The sequence below is a fragment of the Bombina bombina genome, chromosome 1 (assembly GCF_027579735.1).
Source record: "Bombina bombina isolate aBomBom1 chromosome 1, aBomBom1.pri, whole genome shotgun sequence".
In the NCBI taxonomy this organism is placed as follows: domain Eukaryota; kingdom Metazoa; phylum Chordata; class Amphibia; order Anura; family Bombinatoridae; genus Bombina; species Bombina bombina.
The window spans coordinates 103,019,600-103,042,988 of record NC_069499.1 but is presented as its reverse complement, the minus strand read 5'-3'; the positions used below and the strand labels follow the sequence as shown (position 1 = coordinate 103,042,988).

The 23,389-nt window shown below is 39.2% G+C and overlaps 1 protein-coding gene across 1 annotated transcript in view; it reads right to left on the bottom strand.

Moving 5' to 3' along the window:
* Positions 1 to 23,389, bottom strand: part of RPS6KA5 (ribosomal protein S6 kinase A5) — a 589,637-nt gene that overhangs the window by 57,360 nt on the left and 508,888 nt on the right. The window contains exons 14-15 of the mRNA XM_053697559.1: positions 19,922 to 20,113; positions 19,626 to 19,785 (exon numbers count right to left, since the gene is read on the bottom strand). Coding sequence (XP_053553534.1) covers positions 19,626 to 19,785; positions 19,922 to 20,113 — 352 coding nt within the window. The remainder of the gene's footprint in view (positions 1 to 19,625; positions 19,786 to 19,921; positions 20,114 to 23,389) is intronic.

The following is a 23,389-nucleotide window of genomic DNA, read 5'->3' as shown; positions in this document are numbered from 1 at the left end:
TAAATCTTCATTTCTACAGAATCTATAAGAGTCCCCAAGAATGGAACTCTTGTGAGAGGAAAGAGAGAACTTTTCTTTTCGTTCACTTTCCATCCATGCGACCTTAGAAATGCCAGAACTAACTCTGTATGAGACTTGGCAGTTTGAAAGCTTGAAGCTTGTATCAGAATGTCGTCTAGGTACGGAGCTACCGAAATTCCTCGCGGTCTTAGTACCGCCAGAAGGGCACCCAGAACCTTTGTGAAGATTCTTGGAGCCGTAGCCAATCCGAATGGAAGAGCTACAAACTGGTAATGCCTGTCTAAGAAGGCAAACCTTAGATACCGGTAATGATCTTTGTGAATCGGTATGTGAAGGTAAGCATCCTTTAAGTCCACTGTGGTCATGTACTGACCCTTTTGGATCATGGGTAAGATTGTCCGAATAGTTTCCATTTTGAACGATGGAACTCTTAGGAATTTGTTTAGGATCTTTAAATCCAAGATTGGCCTGAAAGTTCCCTCTTTTTTGGGAACCACAAACAGGTTTGAGTAAAACCCTTGTCCTTGTTCCGACCGCGGAACCGGATGGATCACTCCCATTAATAACAGATCTTGTACACAGCGTAGAAACGCTTCTTTCTTTATCTGGTTTGTTGACAACCTTGACAGATGAAATCTCCCTCTTGGGGGAGAGAATTTGAAGTCTAGAAGGTATCCCTGAGATATGATCTCTAGCGCCCAGGGATCCTGAACATCTCTTGCCCAAGCCTGGGCGAAGAGAGAGAGTCTGCCCCCCACTAGATCCGGTCCCGGATCGGGGGCCCTCGGTTCATGCTGTCTTTGGGGCAGCAGCAGGTTTCCTGGCCTGCTTGCCCTTGTTCCAGGACTGGTTAGGTTTCCAGCCTTGTCTGTAACGAGCAACAGCTCCTTCCTGTTTTGGTGCAGTGGAAGTTGGTGCTGCTCCTGCTTTGAAATTCCGAAAGGGACGAAAATTAGACTGTCTAGCCTTAGCTTTGGCTTTGTCTTGAGGCAGGGCGTGGCCCTTACCTCCTGTAATGTCAGCGATAATTTCTTTCAAACCGGGCCCAAATAAAGTTTGCCCCTTGAAAGGTATATTAAGTAATTTGGACTTAGAAGTTACATCAGCTGACCAGGATTTTAGCCACAGCGCCCTACGTGCCTGAATGGCGAATCCTGAGTTCTTAGCCGTAAGTTTGGTTAAATGTACTACGGCCTCCGAAATGAATGAATTAGCTAGTTTAAGGACTCTAAGCCTGTCCGTAATGTCGTCCAGCGTAGCTGAACTAAGGTTCTCTTCCAGAGACTCAATCCAAAATGCTGCCGCAGCAGTAATCGGCGCGATGCATGCAAGGGGTTGCAATATAAAACCTTGTTGAACAAACATTTTCTTAAGGTAACCCTCTAATTTTTTATCCATTGGATCTGAAAAAGCACAGCTATCCTCCACCGGGATAGTGGTACGCTTAGCTAAAGTAGAAACTGCTCCCTCCACCTTAGGGACCGTTTGCCATAAGTCCCGTGTGGTGGCGTCTATTGGAAACATCTTTCTAAATATTGGAGGGGGTGAGAACGGCACACCGGGTCTATCCCACTCCTTAGTAACAATTTCAGTTAGTCTCTTAGGTATAGGAAAAACGTCAGTACTCGCCGGTACCGCAAAGTATTTATCCAACCTACACAATTTCTCTGGTATTGCAACAGTGTTACAATCATTAAGAGCCGCTAAAACCTCCCCTAGTAATACACGGAGGTTCTCCAATTTAAATTTAAAATTTGAAATATCTGAATCCAATCTGTTTGGATCAGAACCGTCACCCACAGAATGAAGCTCTCCGTCCTCATGCTCTGCAAGCTGTGACGCAGTATCAGACATGGCCCTAGTATTATCAGCGCACTCTGTTCTCACCCCAGAGTGATCACGCTTGCCTCTTAGTTCTGGTAATTTAGCCAAAACTTCAGTCATAACAGTAGCCATATCTTGTAATGTTATCTGTAATGGCCGCCCAGATGTACTAGGCGCCACAATATCACGCACCTCCCGGGCGGGAGATGCAGGTACTGACACGTGAGGCGAGTTAGTCGGCATAACTCTCCCCTCGCTGTTTGGTGAAATTTGTTCAATTTGTACAGATTGGCTTTTATTTAAAGTAGCATCAATACAGTTAGTACATAAATTTCTATTGGGCTCCACCTTGGCATTGGAACAAATGACACAGGTATCTTCCTCTGAATCAGACATGTTTAACACACTAGCAATAAACTTGCAACTTGGTTACAATCTTATTTAACAAAAACGTACTGTGCCTCAAAGAAGCACTAAACGATTAAATGACAGTTGAAATAATGAACTGAAAAACAGTTATAGCATCAATCCTTAAAAACAACACAACTTTTAGAAAAGGTTTGTTCCCCTTAGTAAAGTAACAATAATTAAATTTGAAACATAAAAATTACAGAGCAACGTTTTTTAATCACAGTCAATATATAAGTCTCACAGCTCTGCTGAGAGAATCTACCTCCCTCCAAAGAAGTTTGAAGACCCCTGAGTTCTGTTAGAGATGAACCGGATCATGCAGGAAATACAAGAGTAACTGACTGGAAATTTTTGATGCGTAGCAAAGAGCGCCAAAAACGGCCCCTCCCCCTCACACACAGCAGTGAGAGAGAAACGAAACTGTCACAATTTAAAACAAGCAACTGCCAAGTGGAAAAATAATGCCCAAACATTTATTCACTCAGTACCTCAGAAAATGCAAACGATTCTACATTCCAGCAAAAACGTTTAACATAATAAATACCTATTCAAAGGTTTAATGTACTTTTAACAGAGTAATTCCAGTGAAATACCATCCCCAGAATACTGAAGTGTAGAGTATACATACATGTCATTATAACGGTATGGCAGGATTTTCTCATCAATTCCATTCAGAAAATAAAAACTGCTACATACCTCAATGCAGATTCATCTGCCCGCTGTCCCCTGATCTGAAGCTTTTACCTCCCTCAGATGGCCGAGAAACAGCAATATGATCTTAACTACTCCGGTTAAAATCATAGTAAAAACTCTGGTAGATTCTTCTTCAAACTCTGCCAGAGAGGCAATAACACGCTCCGGTGCTATTGTAAAATAACAAACTTTTGATTGAAGTTATAAAAACTAAGTATAATCACCATAGTCCTCTCACACATCCTATCTAGTCGTTGGGTGCAAGAGAATGACTGGGAGTGACGTAGAGGGGAGGAGCTATATGCAGCTCTGCTGGGTGAATCCTCTTGCATTTCCTGTTGGGGAGGAGTTATATCCCAGAAGTAATGATGACCCGTGGACTGATCACACATAACAGAAGAAAAGTACGTTATAATCCAAATAAAAAGTCTCTAAATAAAAGTCAAATATGGTGTATCCTCCAAAGTTGTCGTGAAGATGTGCTGGGTGTTGTAGATAAGTTCATCAATAAGAAAAAACTTAAGTCCAAAAAGCAAATACAATCAATCAAGTGTCCAAGTGAAACAATGATAAAAAAATTCTTCAGAAGCAAAAACAAGAAAAAAAATGTGTAATATAAATGTGGACCACATATAAGAATGGTGGAAAAAATGGGAGAAGGGAGAAAAAAGAAAAAAGGGAAAAAACGGTTGCAGTAGCTATCCAGAAGAGTGTACAGATGCTAGATATCCATAATGACAGACAAAATAAAAATATAAATCGTGTGGTCCACATTTATATTACACATTTTTTCTTGTTTTTGCTTCTGAAGAATTTTTTTTATCATTGTTTCACTTGGACACTTGATTGATTGTATTTGCTTTTTGGACTTACATTTTTTCTTATTGATGCACTTATCTACAACACCCAGCACATCTTCACGACAACTTTGGAGGATACACCATATTTGACTTTTATTTAGAGACTTTTTATTTGGATTATAACGTATTTATTTGATTACGATTTTTTCGATCACTTCACAGTGTTTATCTTTGTTGAGAGCATTATTAGATTTTTAATGTGTTTTTGAATTGGATTTGATTTATCATTTGCATTCATCACCAAATATCGACCCAGAGTTTTTTCACGCCTTGTCTATCTTTTATTATTATTGTACTTACCTAAGCCTGTATTTTTTATATATTTTTTATATTTTATGTATATTTTTAAGCTATAGTCATGGATCCATGCGCATAATTACTTTTACATTGTTTTAGCATTGTTATTTCTATCATATGTATTAAATAGTTTTTTTTAAGTATTTAGAAGTCGTTTAGGTCACTGCCTTTTAAGCTTTTACTCTCACCTTTATTTGTATTTCTTCCTCTGTTAGCCTGCTAGGAGATTAACTTGTGAGTAAGCTTAAGGTCTATTCATCTACTAGCGCTCAGTTCATCCTAACTTTTACTTTCTCCATCGAGAATTGACTACATACTGCTGAGTCAAATTTTAATTCCCTTCATAACAAAAGCTCAAATCATAAACTGCTCATGGTCAGACCACTCTATGGTAGCAATCAATATTGAAGGAATTATAAACCCTAAAAGATCTCGATCGTGGGTATTAAATCCCAATCTATTTAGATACTTTAATATTGGAAAAATTAAAAAGTAACATCAAAGAATTTATGTATATTAATGAGGGATCGACCACTAACCCCCTCCACGTATGGGGAGCTCTGAAAGCATATACAAGAGGCCTACTAATTATTAAGTCAAACAACTTAAAATTAGAAATCATAAAATAGTAACTCTACCAGAAGATATCACAGATATAAAACAACAATTACCCACCCACGACACAACATAGCTAAACGATTAAAAAAAATTATTAAGAATTAGACAAATTATTAACAGAAGAGGTGACTAGATCCATTAAACTAGACACCCACTACTTTTTCCAAGCTAACAAACCAGACAGAATAACAAATTAAAAGATATCACTAGATCCACGTCAGTACCCCAAATTCTAAAAATTACAGGCGAATCAACAAATGACCCTCTAGAAATAGAAAACACCTTTGCCACATTTTACCAAAACCTGTATAATCTCCTGATACAACAAAGCACTAATAAGACCGAGGACCTAAATGAATTCCTAGAGAATAGTACAATACCTATGACATCCACATCTGAAGCAGCACAACTAAACAGTCCAATCACTGCTCAGGAAGTTCTAAATGCAATAAAAGATCTTAAAGCAAATATAGCCGCAGGACCCGATGGTTACTCAGACTCTTTTTACAAAACCATTTCAGAAATATTGGTCCCACAATTAGTAAAAAGATTTAAAGGAACACAGATTTAATTAAATTTTCATGATTCAGATACAGCATGTAATTTTAAACAACTTTCTAATTTACTTCCATTAAAAAAAAATGTGCACAGTCTTTTATATTTACACTTTTTGAGTCACCAGCTCCTACTGAGCATGTGCAAGAATTGACAGACTATACGTATATGCATTTGTGATTGGCTGATGGCTGTCACATGGTACAGGGGGAGTGGAAATATACATAACTTTGAAATTTGTTAGAAAAAAATCTACTACTCATTTGAAATTCAGAGTAAATGCTATTGTATTGTCTTGTTATCTTGCATTTGTTGATTACGCAAATCTACTGTGTTTACTGGTCCTTTAATGCTTTTATGCAAGGTATCACAATACCCCAGGAAATGTTGTTGGCAAGGATTTCAGTTATACCAAAACCGGGAAAAAATAAACAATTTTGTCAGAACTATAGACCTATATCCCTCATCAATCAAGATATCAAGCTATTTACTAAAATACTAGCAAAAACACTGAACCCACCCCTGGTAAAGCTTATCCACTCAGATCAGGTATGCTTTGTCAAGGCTAGAGAAGCTCCAGACATTAGAAACCTTATATACCGAATCAATTATACCTCAGTCAATAAAGTGCCTTCTCTGTTCCTATCACTGGACACAGAGAAGGCATTTGACAGAGTAAACTGGGATTATATGCACGCAATTCTCAATAAAGTGGGAATAACTGGATCATTCCACAAGGCTCTTTACTCGTTATACTCCTCGCCAGCAGCATACATTAGACTAGCAGGTTATCAATCTAAAAGTATCCCCATCAGAAATGGCACAAGACAAGGGTGTCCCCTGTCGCTTCTCTTATTTGCACTTTGTAAGGAACCCCTTGCCATTAAAATTTGAGATAACACTGATATCTCAGGGATTCAAAAAGTAGAAAAGTCTTAAAAAGTAGCCTTATTTGCAGATGATGTCATTCTGTCATTGACTAAACCCCTTTACCAAATTTTACAATTCTGCCTTCTCTAAGGATACAAAATAAATTAGCATAAGTGTGAAGCAATTAGTACAAATTTACCACCCCCCACAAAAAAAATTACTGGAAATAAATTTCACTTTTCGCTGGGCAAAAATACCATCAAATACCTAGGCATAAACTTATCCCCTGACATCCACACCTTATATCAATATAATTATAAACCATTATTTGCACAGCTAAGACAACTGATGAACAAATGGGACAAGCACAAAATCTCATTCTTGGGAAGAATAGTAGTGACCAAAATGACCATCCACCCAAAAATTGTTTATCTTTTCAGATCATTACCCATATCAATTTCCATACAAGATCTGGATAAGTTACAAAAAGATATATTGCATTTTACATGGAATAATAAAAAAATCAAGAATAAGCAAACATATCCTAACTAGGCATAAAAGTGGAGGAGGATTGAGCCTACCAATCTGATATCATACTATTATGTTGCCAGAGTGGCCCAAACTACACTCTGGTATGACAGGACAAATGACATTCAATGGGTACACCTAGAAGCTAGCATTACAAATACCAACAACATTTCCCAACTTCTATGAGTGCCCAGATGTGATAGACCCCCTCAGGAGAAGAGCGATCATGTTTACCGAAGCTAGACATAGGGAACGTTCTTGAACACTAATGTTACAATGAGGTATGAGTGGGGAAAAACATAATTTATGTAAGAACTTACCTGATAAATTAATTTCTTTCATATTGGCAAGAGTCCATGAGCTAGTGACGTAGGGGATATACATTCCTACCAGGAGGGGCAAAGTTTCCCAAACCTCAAAATGCCTATAAATACACCCCCCACCACACCCACAATTCAGTTTAACGAATAGCCAAGAAGTGGGGTGATAAGAAAGGAGCGAAAGCATCAACAAGGAATTGGAATAATTGTGCTTTAAATAAAAAAATCATAACCACCATAAAAAAAGGGTGGACCTCATGGACTCTTGCCAATATGAAAGAAATTAATTTATCAGGTAAGTTCTTACATAAATTATGTTTTCTTTCATGTAATTGGCAAGAGTCCGTGAGCTAGTGACGTATGGGATAGCAAATACCCAAGATGTGGAACTCCACGCAAGAGTTACTAGAGAGGGAGGGATAAAAATAAAGACAGCCAATTCCGCTGAAAAACTTAATCCACAACCCAAATCAAAAGTTTTAATCTTTACAATGAAAAAAACTGAAATTGTACATTGTTATCACACTGTTGCATATGTAACTGTTTTAATTCTGCATTGTATGCAGCGATTTTATGTTCAATAAAGCTTTTGGAAAAAAACAAACAAAAAAAATGAAATTGTAAGCAGAAGAATCAAACTGAAACAGCTGCCTAAAGTACTATTCTACCAAAAACTGCTTCTGAAGAAGAGAAAACATAAAAATGGTAGAATTTAGTAAAAGTATGCAAAGAAGACCAAGTCGTTGCTTTGCAAATCTGATCAACAGAAGCTTCATTTTTAAAAGCCCAGGAAGTAGAAACTGACCTAGTAGAATGAGCCGTAATCCTCTGAGACGGGGATTAACCCGACTCCAAATAAGCAAGATGAAACAAAAGCTTAACCAAGATGCCAAAGAAATGGCAGAAGCCTTCTAACCTTTCCTAAAACCAGAAAAGATAACAAATAAACTAGAAGAAGTAATATTTCAAAGCTCTTACCACATCCAAAGAATGTAAGGAACTTTCCAAAGAATTCTTAGGATTAGGACACAAGGAAGGGACAATAATTCCTCTACTAATGTTGTTAGAATTCACAACTTTAGGAAAAATAAAAATGAAGACAGCAAAACCGCCTTATCCTGATGAAAAATCAGAAAAGGAGACTCACGAGAAAGAGCAGATAATTCAGAAACTCTTCTAGCAGAAGAGATGGCCAAAAGGAACAATACTTTCCATGCCCAAATAATGCATAGGCTCAAACAGAAAAGCCTGTAAAGCCCTCAAAACCAAATTAATACTCCAAGGAGGAGAAATTGGCTTAATGACAGGCTTGATACGAACCAAAGCCTGAACAAAACAATGAACATCAGGAAGATTAGCAATTTTTCTGTGAAACAGCACAGAAGGAGCAGTGATTGTCCTTTCAAGGAACTTGCAGACAAAACCTTATCCAAACCATCCTGAAGAAACTGCAAAATCCTAGGAATTCTAAAAGAATGCCAAGAGAATTTATGAGAAGAACACCATGAAATGTAAGTCTTCCAAACTCAATAATAAATCTTTCTAGACACAGATTTACGAGCCTGCAACATAGTAATAATCACTGAGTCAGAGAAACCTCTATGACTAAGCACTAAGCGTTTAATTTCCATACCATCAAATTTAATAATTTGAGTTCCTGACAGAAAAAACGAACCTTAAAATATAAGGTCTGGCCTTAATGGAAGTGACCAAGGTTGGCAACTGGACATCCGAACAAGAACCATATACCAAAACCTAAGCGACCATGCTGGAGTACCAGCAGCACAAACGATTGCTCCATGATGATTTGAAAATCACTCTTAAAAGAAGAACCAGAGGCGGAAAAACATAATTTATGCTTACCTGATAAATTCCTTTCTTCTGTTGTGTGATCAGTCCACGGGTCATCATTACTTCTGGGATATAACTCCTCCCCAACAGGAAATGCAAGAGGATTCACCCAGCAGAGCTGCATATAGCTCCTCCCCTCTACGTCAGTCCCAGTCATTCGACCAAGAATCAACGAGAAAGGAGTAACCAAGGGTGAAGTGGTGACTGGAGTATAATTTAAAAGATATTTACCTGCCTTAAAACAGGGCGGGCCGTGGACTGATCACACAACAGAAGAAAGGAATTTATCAGGTAAGCATAAATTATGTTTTCTTCTGTTATGTGTGATCAGTCCACGGGTCATCATTACTTCTGGGATACCAATACCAAAGCAAAAGTACACGGATGACGGGAGGGATAGGCAGGCTCATTATATAGAAGGAACCACTGCCTGAAGAACCTTTCTCCCAAAAATAGCCTCCGAAGAAGCAAAAGTGTCAAATTTGTAAAATTTGGAAAAAGTATGAAGCGAAGACCAAGTTGCAGCCTTGCAAATCTGTTCAACAGAGGCCTCATTCTTAAAGGCCCAAGTGGAAGCCACAGCTCTAGTGGAGTGAGCTGTAATTCTTTCAGGAGGCTGCTGACCAGCAGTCTCATAGGCTAAACGTATTATGCTACGAAGCCAAAAAGAGAGAGAGGTAGCAGAAGCTTTTTGACCTCTCCTCTGTCCAGAATAAACGACAAACAGGGAAGAAGTTTGGCGAAAATCTTTAGTTGCCTGCAAGTAGAACTTGAGGGCACGAACTACATCCAGATTGTGTAGAAGACGTTCCTTCTTTGAAGAAGGATTTGGACACAAGGATGGAACAACAATCTCTTGATTGATATTCCTGTTAGAGACCACCTTAGGTAAGAACCCAGGTTTAGTACGCAGAACTACCTTGTCTGAGTGAAAAATCAGATAAGGAGAATCACAATGTAAGGCTGATAACTCAGAGACTCTTCGAGCCGAGGAAATAGCCATTAAAAACAGAACTTTCCAAGATAACAATTTTATATCAATGGAATGAAGGGGTTCAAATGGAACACCCTGTAAAACGTTAAGAACTAAGTTTAAACTCCATGGCGGAGCAACAGCTTTAAACACAGGCTTGATCCTAGCTAAAGCCTGACAAAAAGCCTGGACGTCTGGATTTTCTGACAGACGCCTGTGTAACAAGATGGACAGAGCTGAAATCTGTCCCTTTAATGAACTAGCTGATAAACCCTTTTCTAATCCTTCTTGTAGAAAAGACAATATCCTAGAGATCCTAACCTTACTCCAGGAGTAATGTTTGGATTCGCACCAGTATAGGTATTTACGCCATATTTTATGGTAAATCTTTCTGGTAACAGGCTTCCTAGCCTGTATCAGGGTATCAATAACCGACTCAGAAAAACCACGTTTTGATAAAATCAAACGTTCAATTTCCAAGCAGTCAGCTTCAGAGAAGTTAGATTTTGATGTTTGAATGGACCCTGTATCAGAAGGTCCTGTCTTAGAGGTAGAGACCAAGGCGGACAGGATGACATGTCCACTAGATCTGCATACCAAGTCCTGCGTGGCCATGCAGGCGCTATTAGAATCACTGATGCTCTCTCCTGCTTGATTTTGGCAATCAATCGAGGAAGCAGCGGAAAGGGTGGAAACACATAAGCCATCCCGAAGTTCCAAGGTGCTGTCAAAGCATCTATCAGAACCGCTCCCGGATCCCTGGATCTGGACCCGTAGCGAGGAAGTTTGGCGTTCTGGCGAGACGCCATGAGATCTATCTCTGGTTTGCCCCAACGTCGAAGTATTTGGGCAAAGACCTCCGGATGAAGTTCCCACTCCCCCGGATGAAAAGTCTGGCGACTCAAGAAATCCGCCTCCCAGTTCTCCACTCCCGGGATGTGGATTGCTGACAGGTGGCAAGAGTGAGACTCTGCCCAGCGAATTATCTTTGATACTTCCACCATTGCTAGGGAGCTTCTTGTCCCTCCCTGATGGTTGATGTAAGCTACAGTCGTGATGTTGTCCGACTGAAACCTGATGAACCCCCGAGTTGTTAATTGGGGCCAAGCTAGAAGGGCATTGAGAACTGCCCTCAATTCCAGAATGTTTATTGGAAGGAGACTCTCCTCCTGATTCCATAGTCCCTGAGCCTTCAGAGAATTCCAGACAGCGCCCCAACCTAGTAGGCTGGCGTCTGTTGTTACAATTGTCCAGTCTGGCCTGCTGAATGGCATCCCCCTGGACAGGTGTGGCCGATGAAGCCACCATAGAAGAGAATTTCTGGTCTCTTGATTCAGATTCAGAGTAGGGGACAAATCTGAGTAATCCCCATTCCACTGACTTAGCATGCATAATTGCAGAGGTCTGAGGTGTAGGCGTGCAAAAGGTACTATGTCCATTGCCGCTACCATTAAGCCGATCACCTCCATGCATTGAGCTACTGACGGGTGTTGAATGGAATGAAGGACACGGCATGCATTTTGAAGCTTTGTTAACCTGTCCTCTGTCAGGTAAATCTTCATTTCTACAGAATCTATAAGAGTCCCCAAGAATGGAACTCTTGTGAGAGGAAAAAGAGAACTCTTCTTTTCGTTCACTTTCCATCCATGCGACCTTAGAAATGCCAGAACTAACTCTGTATGAGACTTGGCAGTTTGAAAGCTTGAAGCTTGTATTAGAATGTCGTCTAGGTATGGAGCTACCGAAATCCCTCGCGGTCTTAGTACCGCCAGAAGGGCACCCAGAACCTTTGTGAAGATTCTTGGAGCCGTAGCCAATCCGAATGGAAGAGCTACAAACTGGTAGTGCCTGTCTAAGAAGGCAAACCTTAGATACCGGTGATGATCTTTGTGGATCGGTATGTGAAGGTAAGCATCCTTTAAATCCACTGTGGTCATGTACTGACCCTCTTGGATCATGGGTAAGATTGTCCGAATAGTTTCCATTTTGAACGATGGAACTCTTAGGAATTTGTTTAGAATCTTTAAATCTAAGATTGGCCTGAAAGTTCCCTCTTTTTTGGGAACCACAAACAGGTTTGAGTAGAACCCTTGTCCTTGTTCCGACCGCGGAACCGGATGGATCACTCCCATTATTAACAGATCCTGTACGCAGCGTAGAAACGCTTCTTTCTTTATCTGGTTTGTTGACAACCTTGACAGATGAAATCTCCCTCTTGGGGGAGATAATTTGAAGTCTAGAAGGTATCCCTGAGATATGATCTCTAGTGCCCAGGGATCCTGAACATCTCTTGCCCAGGCCTGGGCGAAGAGAGAGAGTCTGCCCCCCACTAGATCCGGTCCCGGATCGGGGGCTCTCGGTTCATGCTGTCTTTGGGGCAGCAGCAGGTTTCCTGGCCTGCTTGCTCTTGTTCCAGGACTGGTTAGGCTTCCAGCCTTGCCTGTAACGAGCAACAGCTCCTTCCTGTTTTGGTGCAGTGGAGGTTGATGCTGCTCCTGTTTTAAAGTTCCGAAAGGGACGAAAATTAGACTGTCTAGCCTTAGCTTTGGCTTTGTCTTGAGGTAGGGCGTGGCCCTTACCTCCTGTAATGTCAGCGATAATCTCTTTCAAACCGGGCCCAAATAAAGACTGCCCCTTGAAAGGTATATTAAGTAATTTGGACTTAGAAGTAACATCAGCTGACCAGGATTTTAGCCACAGCGCCCTACGTGCCTGTATGGCGAATCCTGAGTTTTTAGCCGTAAGTTTGGTTAAATGTACTACGGCCTCCGAAATGAAGGAATTAGCTAGTTTAAGGACTCTAAGCCTGTCCGTAATGTCGTCTAGCGTAGATGAACTAAGGTTCTCTTCAAGCGACTCAATCCAAAATGCTGCCGCAGCCGTAATCGGCGCGATACATGCAAGGGGTTGTAATATAAAACCTTGTTGAACAAACATTTTCTTAAGGTAACCCTCTAATTTTTTATCCATTGGATCTGAGAAAGCACAGCTATCCTCCACCGGGATAGTGGTACGCTTAGCTAAAGTAGAAACTGCTCCCTCCACCTTGGGGACCGTTTGCCATAAGTCCCGAGTGGTGGCGTCTATTGGAAACATCTTTCTAAATATTGGAGGGGGTGAGAACGGCACACCGGGTCTATCCCACTCCTTAGTAACAATTTCAGTTAGTCTCTTAGGTATAGGAAAAACGTCAGTACTCGCCGGTACCGCAAAGTATTTATCCAACCTACACAGTTTCTCTGGTATTGCAACGGTGTTACAATCGTTGAGAGCTGCTAAGACCTCCCCTAGTAATACACGGAGGTTCTCCAATTTAAATTTAAAATTTGAAATATCTGAGTCCAATCTGTTTGGATCAGAACCGTCACCCACAGAATGAAGCTCTCCGTCCTCATGCTCTGCGAGCTGTGACGCAGTATCAGACATGGCCCTAGCATTGTCAGCGCACTCTGTTCTCACCCCAGAGTGATCACGCTTGCCTCTTAGTTCTGGTAATTTAGACAAAACTTCAGTCATAACAGTAGCCATATCTTGTAATGTTATCTGTAATGGCCGCCCAGATGTACTAGGCGCCAAAATATCACGCACCTCCCGGGCGGGAGATGCAGGTACTGCCGCGTGAGGCGAGTTAGTCGGCATAACTCTCCCCTCGCTGTTTGGTGAAATTTGTTCACATTGTACAGATTGACTTTTATTTAAAGTAGCATCAATACAGTTAGTACATAAATTTCTATTGGGCTCCACCTTGGCATTGGAACAAATGACACAGATATCTTCCTCTGAGTCAGACATGTTTAACACACTAGCAAAAAACTTACAACTTGGTTATAATCTTTTTTAGCAAAAAACGTACTGTGCCTCAAAGAGGTACTAACGATTAAATGACAGTTGAAATAGTGAACTGAAAAACAGTTATCGCATCAAACTTTAAAACAACAAAACTTTTAGCAAAGGTTTGTTCCCATTAGTAAAATAACAATAATTAAATTTGACATAAAAAATACAAAGCAACGTTTTTATTCACAGTCACTATAAGAATTCTCACAGCTCTGCTGAGAGAATTTACCTCCCTTCAAAGAAGTTTGAAGACCCCTGAGATCTATCAGAGATGAACCGGATCATGCAGGAAATATAAAAGTAACTGACTGGTATTTTTTGATGCGTAGCAAAGAGCGCCAAAAACGGCCCCTCCCTCTCCCACACAGCAGTGAAGAGAAACGAAACTGTCACAATTAAAGCAAAAAAACTGCCAAGTGGAAAATAATGCCCAAATATTTATTCACACAGTACCTCAGCAATGTAAACGATTCTACATTCCAGCAAAAACGTTTAACATGATAAATAGTTATTAAAAAGGATTAGTGACCTTTAACAGAGTAGTTCCGGTGAAATACCATCCCCAGAATACTGAAGTGTATACATACATGTCATTTTAACGGTATGGCAGGATTTTCTCATCAATTCCATTCAGAAAATAAAAACTGCTACATACCTCAATGCAGATTCATCTGCCCGCTGTCCCCTGATCTGAAGCCTTTACCTCCCTCAGATGGCCGAGAACAGCAATATGATCTTAACTACTCCGGTTAAAATCATAGTAAAAAACTCTGACAGATTCTTCCTCAAACTCTGCCAGAGAAGTAATAACACGCTCCGGTGCTATTTTAAAATAACAAACTTTTGATTGAAGTCATAAAAACTAAGTATAATCACCATAGTCCTCTCACACATCCTATCTAGTCGTTGGGTGCAAGAGAATGACTGGGACTGACGTAGAGGGGAGGAGCTATATGCAGCTCTGCTGGGTGAATCCTCTTGCATTTCCTGTTGGGGAGGAGTTATATCCCAGAAGTAATGATGACCCGTGGACTGATCACACATAACAGAAGAAAATATAGGCAGGTTGATAACTCCAAGGAAGTGTCAATGCATACACTGCTTCCGCCTGAGAATCCCCGGACCTGGATAGGTACCTGGGAAGTTTCTTGTTTAGATGAGATGCCATCAGATTTATTTCTGGAAGCCCCCATATCTGAACAATTCGAAAACACACATCTGGGTGAAGAAACCATTCTCCCGGATTTAAAGCTTGATTAACCGAGATAATCCGCTTCCCATTGTCTATACCTGGGATATAGACCGCAGAAATTAGACAGAAGCTGGATTTAGCCCAAGCAAGTATCCGAGATACTTCTTTCACAGCCTAAGGACCGAGAGTCCCACCCTGATAATTGACATACGCCACAGTTGTGACATTGTCTGTCTGAAAACCAAAAAACGTCTATCTTCAAAAAGAAGCCAAAACTGAAGAACTCTGAGAAACGCACAGAGTTCCAAAATATTGAATGGTAATCTCGCCTCTTGAGATTTCCAAACCCCTTGTGCTGACAGAGATCCCCAGACAGCCTCCCAACCTAAAAGACTTGCATCTGTTGTGATCATGGTCCAGGTTGGATGAACCAAAGAGACCCGTAGAACTATATGATGGTGATCTAACCACCAAGTCAAAGATAGTTGAATATTGGGATTCAAAGATATTAAAAGTGATATCCTAGAATAATCCCTGCACCATTAATTCAGCATAAAAAAACTGGAAAGGTTTCATATGAAAATGAGCAAAGGGAATCTAATCCAATGCTGCAGCCATGAGACCTAAAACTTCCATGCATATAGCTACTGAAGGAAATAATAGAGACTGAAGGTTCCAACAAACTGAACCCAATATAATTATCTCTTGTCTGTTAGAAACAAAGACATTGACACAATCTATCTGGAAACCTAAAAAAGGTGACCCTTGTCTGAGGAATCAAGGAGCTTTTGATAAAAAGATCCTCCAATCATGTCTTTGAAGAAACAATAAAAGTTGAATCGTATGAGATTCTGCAGAACGAAAAGACTGAGCAAGTACCATGAGATCGTCCAAATAAGAAAACACTAAGAAAACACTAAGAACCTTGAAAAGATTCTTAGAGCTGTCACTAGGCCAGAAGGAAAAGCAACAAATTGGTAATGCTTGTCTAAAAAAGAGAATCTCAGAAAATGAAAATAATCTGAATGAATACAGAATATGAAGATATGCATCTATTGAATCTACTGTAAACAAATAATGCCCTTGCTGACCAAAAGGCAGAATAGACCATATAAAACACCATTCTGAAAGACCATATAAAACACCATTCTGAAAGTACTCTTATATGACAATTCAAAAAGATTTTCTATCTTTGGGACAATTAATAATTTTGAACAAAACCCCAAACCCCGTTCCTGAAATGGAACTGGTAAGAATACACCAGATAACTCCAGGTCTGAGCAGCGCCTTGAGACCCCAACGGGTGACCAACCGCGCTTCAAGGTCTGAAACACTTCAGGAAAGTGTGAGCCTTTACTGGAATAGCTGGAATATGCTAGAGAGAAAAAGACTTCTCACAGGCGGTTTTACTCTGAATCCTATTCTGTACCCCAATCTAAGAAGTTTGGACCGAATTGAACCAAACAAATTTAAAAAAGTCTTAACCTGCCCCTTACCAGCTAAGCTGGAATAAGAGCCGCACCTACATGCAAATTTGGGGGCTGACTTTGATCTTTTAAATAGCTTGAATTCATTCCATGTTGAAGAAAGCTTCCAATTATAAATATGTTACTTGGAGAAGAATTAGGATTCCATTCCTTATTAAGAACAAAAACTAATATAAGCTTAAGACTTACTCTTAAAAATTAATCTTGAAGCAAAAAAACTCCCTTCCCCAGAGTAACAGTTGAAAGAATTGAATCCAATTGTGAACCAAATAATTGATTACTTTGGAAAAAAAGAAATATGGATTTTAGAAATCAAATTAGCATTCCAAGATTTAAGTCACAAAGTTCTTCTAGCTAAAATAACTAAAGACATAGATTTAACCTCAGTTGTGAAAATATAAAAAAAATGACGAAACAAATGAAATTAGCATGTTGATCAACTTAATAATGCTAAACAAATCATAATCCGATATTTGTTGCACTAAAGTATCCAACCAGAAAGTTGAAGCAGCTGCAACATCAGCCAAATAAATTGTAGGCCTAAGAAAAGGACCTGAAAATAAAATAATTTTCCTTAGATAAGATACAAGTTTCCCATCTGAAGAAACTTTAAAAAATAAATACTATTTTCTATAGGAATAGTAGTATGTTTTAGCAAGAGCAGAGATAGCCCCATTAACTTTGGGGATATTTCCCCAAAACTCTAAACTAATTGCTGGCAAAGGATACAAATTAAAAACCTTAAAGAAGGAAAAAAAGAAGGGAAAAAAAGAAGCCCCAGGCCTATTCCATTCCCTAGTATCAGGAACTGGAAAAAAACCCTCTGAAGAAACCACAGAAGGTTAATAAGCAGAATTTAAATGTTAGTTAGTCTTAAAATCAAAAGAACTAGTTTCCTCAATATCCAATATAATCAACACCTTTTCAACAAAGAACGAATGTACTTATTTAAAAGTAAAAAAGTAGATTTGTTAGTGTCAATATCTGATGAAGTATATTCTGATTGAGAAAAAACATCATCAGAGAAGGATAATTCAGTATGTTATCGGTCATTTGAAAATTCATCAACTAAATGAGAAGTTTAAAAAAGACCTATACATTTTATTAGAAGGCGGGATGGCAGACAAAGCCTTTAGGATAGAATCTGAAAAATATTCTTATAAATTCCTAGGTATATCTTGTACATTAGATGTAAAAAGAATAGCAAAAGATAATGCATTAATACTAATGGACTCTGCATGTAAAAGCTTATCATGATAACTTATTACAAACCATAGCTAAAGATAAAAAATTCATGACAGAAAAATAAATGAACTTAGCTTTGGTAGGACTGATAACAGTCATCAGGAATCCAACAGTATTTTCTGATACAGGAACAGTTTTTGAGATATCTTGCAAATGTAAGAGAAAAAAACAACATATAAAGCAAAATATCAATTTCCTTAAATGACAGTTTCAGGAATGGGAAAAAAATGCAAACAAAATAAGCCCCTGCAAACCAGAAACAGAATGAACATAAAGACTTTAATATCAGAAATCTGGCGCCAAGTATGACGCCCACAACTGAAAAGGTATTTTTTGGCGCCAAGAACGTCTGTAACAGACACGTGCGTCACAGATGACGCAACTATGTGAAAATTCTCTGCGCCAACTAAGACGCCAGAAATGACGAAAATACGTCAACAAACGTAATTCTCGCGCCAAAAATGACGCAATAAATTATAGCATTTTGAGCACCCCCGAGCCTAACAGCCCGCAATTTAGAAGAAAAAGTCAATTTGAAAAATTTTCAGGTAAGAAAAAAATGAATTCATATGCATTTTCCAAAAATGAAACTGACAGTCTGAAAGAAGGAAATATACTGATTAACCTGAATCATGGCAAATATAAGTATAAAACATATATTTAGAACTTTACATATAAAGTGCCAAACCATAGCTGAGAGTGTCATAAATAAAATAAGACATACTTACCAAAAGACACTCATCTACATATAGTAGATAGCCAAACCAGTACTGAAACGAGAATCAGCAGAGGTAATGGTATATAAGAGTATATTGTCGATCTGAAAAGGGAGGTAGGAGAAGAATCTCTACGACCGATAACAGAGAACCTATGAAATAGATCCCCGATAGGATGAAAATAGCATTCAATAGGAAATACTCCCTTCACATCCCTCTGTCATTCACTGCACTCTGAGAGGAAAACCGGGCTTCAGCTTGCTGCAAAGCGCATATCAACGTAGAAATCTAGCACAAACTTACTTCACCACCTCCATAGGAGGCAAAGTTTGTAAAACTGAATTGTGGGTGTGGTGGGGGGTGTATTTATAGGCATTTTGAGGTTTGGGAAACTTTGCCCCTCCTGGTAGGAATGTATATCCCATACGTCACTAGCTCATGGACTCTTGCCAATTACATGAAAGAAATCCTGCTTCCAGTAGATAGCAAATCCAGTGCTGTACACGTGACAGCAGAGGATCAGTGCATGTGGAGTATAACAATGATCCAAAAGGAGGTGGTTAGGGACAGGTCCCTGCAACACTTGTGGCAGGCCTTTGACTAACTTGTACTGGCAGTGATTGTGCCACTATCCAATACTCCATAAAATTCCTCCTGTACAAACAGTAGCTCTCAGAGTAAAATGGGCCTCAAATCGGTCTGAGGACCCCAAGAGCATCTCCTGTGGAGGCAAAGATAAGACTAGTGAGGTGGGAGGGTTTTTAAGGGCTCTTTGAGTTTCGGGAATCTTTGTCTCCTCCTAGTGAGTTAAATTCCCAGGCGAAAAGGCTTGTCTCACCACCTTAATGAAAGAAAAATAATTGCAAACAATGAAAAAAAGCATTAAGGAACATTGATTGTAATATTGGAATGGATAAGTTATGACAAATCCCATTCAATTTATAAATAAGAAAGTACTTGTATATTTTTGCTTCTTAATCCATTAACCTAATAAAAAAAAAAAAAAAAATCTTCTTATGGATTACAATTAGGAGGAAGTGAAATAGGTATTTAATCAGCTATTATATATCCTACTTGTTAAGGCTAATAAATGCATAATGTTTCCCTTTATATTTAGCACAGCAAGATTAATCTATAAATACTCTCGAACTCCGTAAACAAATGACTTGCAGGAACTTTCAGAATGTTTGGGTGATTTATCCATGGCCTAATCTTTGTTTAGAACACATTTATTTTAATTACTATTTCAATTCTCATATCACAGTAAAGATAAATGAATAAACAAAGACATTAAAATTAACTATTTCCTCATTTAAAAATGTTATACCTTGAATCAAATCTTTGGCTTCCTCAGACACATTCCTCCAAGCTTCACCTTCAAAAGAGAAATCGCCTTGCTTGATTTTTTTCATTATATCTTCAGCACTGATGCACATCAACGCCTTCCCATGGCATTGGAAAGGAACTTGTCCTGATAGCATAGTATACTGGAAGAGAGTAAAAGTTAATTATCAAATGTTTTAATTTTTTTTTTACATACAATGATCACTACTATGACTTTTTGTTTAATTCTTTTTTTTTTTTTTTAATTATTGGTAAAAAAGTAGCGAGATGTAAACTCACCAAAACAACCCCAAGGCTCCACAAGTCACATGATTCATCATAGCCATCGTCATTTAACAGTTCTGGAGCAGCATAATGCAAAGTAAAACAAGGTGTTTTAAGAGGCTGATTATCAGGTGGTTTTAATCGAGCAAACCCAAAATCTATAATTTTTATTTCTGAATTGTCGCTGTCATCTGTGAATAAAAAATTCTGTAAAGACAAGGAAAATGGTTAGCAGTTTCACTTTTTAAGGCCAGTATATATATATATATATAAAACATAATTTATGTAAGAACTTACCTGATAAATTCATTTCTTTCATATTAGCAAGAGTCCATGAGCTAGTGACGTATGGGATATACATTCCTACCAGGAAGGGCAAAGTTTCCCAAACCTCAAAATGCCTATAAATACACCCCTCACCACACCCACAATTCAGTTTAACGAATAGCCAAGAAGTGGGGTGATAAAAAAGTGCGAAAGCATATAAAATAAGGAATTGGAATAATTGTGCTTTATACAAAATCATAACCAAAACAAAAAAAGGGCGGGCCTCATGGACTCTTGCTAATATGAAAGAAATGAATTTATCAGGTAAGTTCTTACATAAATTATGTTTTCTTTCATGTAATTAGCAAGAGTCCATGAGCTAGTGACGTATGGGATAATGACTACCCAAGATGTGGATCTTTCCACACAAGAGTCACTAGAGAGGGAGGGATAAAATAAAGACAGCCAATTCCTGCTGAAAATAATCCACACCCAAAATAAAGTTTAACGAAAAACATAAGCAGAAGATTCAAACTGAAACCGCTGCCTGAAGTACTTTTCTACCAAAAACTGCTTCAGAAGAAGAAAATACATCAAAATGGTAGAATTTAGTAAAAGTATGCAAAGAGGACCAAGTTGCTGCTTTGCAGATCTGGTCAACCGAAGCTTCATTCCTAAACGCCCAGGAAGTAGAAACTGACCTAGTAGAATGAGCTGTAATTCTCTGAGGCGGAGTTTTACCCGACTCAACATAGGCAAGATGAATTAAAGATTTCAACCAAGATGCCAAAGAAATGGCAGAAGCTTTCTGGCCTTTTCTAGAACCGGAAAAGATAACAAATAGACTAGAAGTCTTACGAAAAGATTTCGTAGCTTCAACATAATATTTCAAAGCTCTAACAACATCCAAAGAATGCAACAATTTCTCCTTAGAATTCTTAGGATTAGGACATAATGAAGGAACCACAATTTCTCTACTAATGTTGTTGGAATTCACAACTTTAGGTAAAAATTCAAAAGAAGTTCGCAACACCGCCTTATCCTGAAGAAAAATCAGAAAAGGAGACTCACAAGAAAGAGCAGATAATTCAGAAACTCTTCTGGCAGAAGAGATGGCCAAAAGGAACAAAACTTTCCAAGAAAGTAATTTAATGTCCAATGAATGCATAGGTTCAAACGGAGGAGCTTGAAGAGCTCCCAGAACCAAATTCAAACTCCAAGGAGGAGAAATTGACTTAATGACAGGTTTTATACGAACCAAAGCTTGTACAAAACAATGAATATCAGGAAGAATAGCAATCTTTCTGTGAAAAAGAACAGAAAGAGCAGAGATTTGTCCTTTCAAAGAACTTGCGGACAAACCCTTATCTAAACCATCCTGAAGAAACTGTAAAATTCTCGGTATTCTAAAAGAATGCCAGGAAAAATGATGAGAAAGACACCAAGAAATATAAGTCTTCCAGACTCTATAATATATCTCTCGAGATACAGATTTACGAGCCTGTAACATAGTATTAATCACAGAGTCAGAGAAACCTCTTTGACCAAGAATCAAGCGTTCAATCTCCATACCTTTAAATTTAAGGATTTCAGATCCTGATGGAAAAAAGGACCTTGTGACAGAAGGTCTGGTCTTAACGGAAGAGTCCACGGTTGGCAAGAGGCCATCCGGACAAGATCCGCATACCAAAACCTGTGAGGCCATGCCGGAGCTACCAGCAGAACAAACGAGCATTCCTTCAGAATCTTGGAGATTACTCTTGGAAGAAGAACTAGAGGCGGAAAGATATAGGCAGGATGATACTTCCAAGGAAGTGATAATGCATCCACTGCCTCCGCCTGAGGATCCCGGGATCTGGACAGATACCTGGGAAGTTTCTTGTTTAGATGGGACGCCATCAGATCTATTTCTGGAAGTTCCCACATTTGAACAATCTGAAGAAATACCTCTGAGTGAAGAGACCATTCGCCCGGATGCAACGTTTGGCGACTGAGATAATCCGCTTCCCAATTGTCTACACCTGGGATATGAACCGCAGAGATTAGACAGGAGCTGGATTCCACCCAAACCAAAATTCGAGATACTTCTTTCATAGCCAGAGGACTGTGAGTCCCTCCTTGATGATTGATGTATGCCACAGTTGTGACATTGTCTGTCTGAAAACAAATGAACGATTCCCTCTTCAGAAGAGGCCAAAACTGAAGAGCTCTGAAAATTGCACGGAGTTCCAAAATATTGATCGGTAATCTCACCTCCTGAGATTCCCAAACTCCTTGTGCCGTCAGAGATCCCCACACAGCTCCCCAACCTGTGAGATTTGCATCTGTTGAAATTACAGTCCAGGTCGGAAGCACAAAAGAAGCCCCCTGAATTAAACGATGGTGATCTGTCCACCATGTTAGAGAGTGTCGAACAATCGGTTTTAAAGATATTAATTGAGATATCTTCGTGTAATCCTTGCACCATTGCTTCAGCATACAGAGCTGAAGAGGTCGCATGTGAAAACGAGCAAAGGGGATCGCGTCCGATGCAGCAGTCATAAGACCTAGAATTTCCATGCATAAGGCTACCGAAGGGAATGATTGTGACTGAAGGTTTCGACAAGCTGCAATCAACTTTAGACGTCTCTTGTCTGTTAAAGACAGAGTCATGGACACTGAATCCATCTGGAAACCCAGAAAGGTTACCCTTGTCTGAGGAATCAAAGAACTTTTTGGTAAATTGATCCTCCAACCATGATCTTGAAGAAACAACACAAGTTGATTCGTATGAGATTCTGCTAAATGTAAAGACTGAGCAAGTACCAAGATATCGTCCAAATAAGGAAATACCACAATACCCTGTTCTCTGATTACAGACAGCAGGGCACCGAGAACCTTTGTAAAAATTCTTGGAGCTGTAGCTAGGCCAAACGGCAGAGCCACAAACTGGTAATGCTTGTCCAGAAACGAGAATCTCAGGAACTGATAATGATCTGGATGAATCGGAATATGCAGATATGCATCCTGTAAATCTATTGTGGACATATAATTCCCTTGCTGAACAAAAGGTAAGATAGTCCTTACAGTTACCATCTTGAACGTTGGTATCCTTACATAACGATTCAATATTTTTAGATCCAGAACTGGTCTGAAAGAATTCTCCTTCTTTGGTACAATGAAGAGATTTGAATAAAACCCCATCCCCTGTTCCGGAACTGGAACTGGCATAATTAC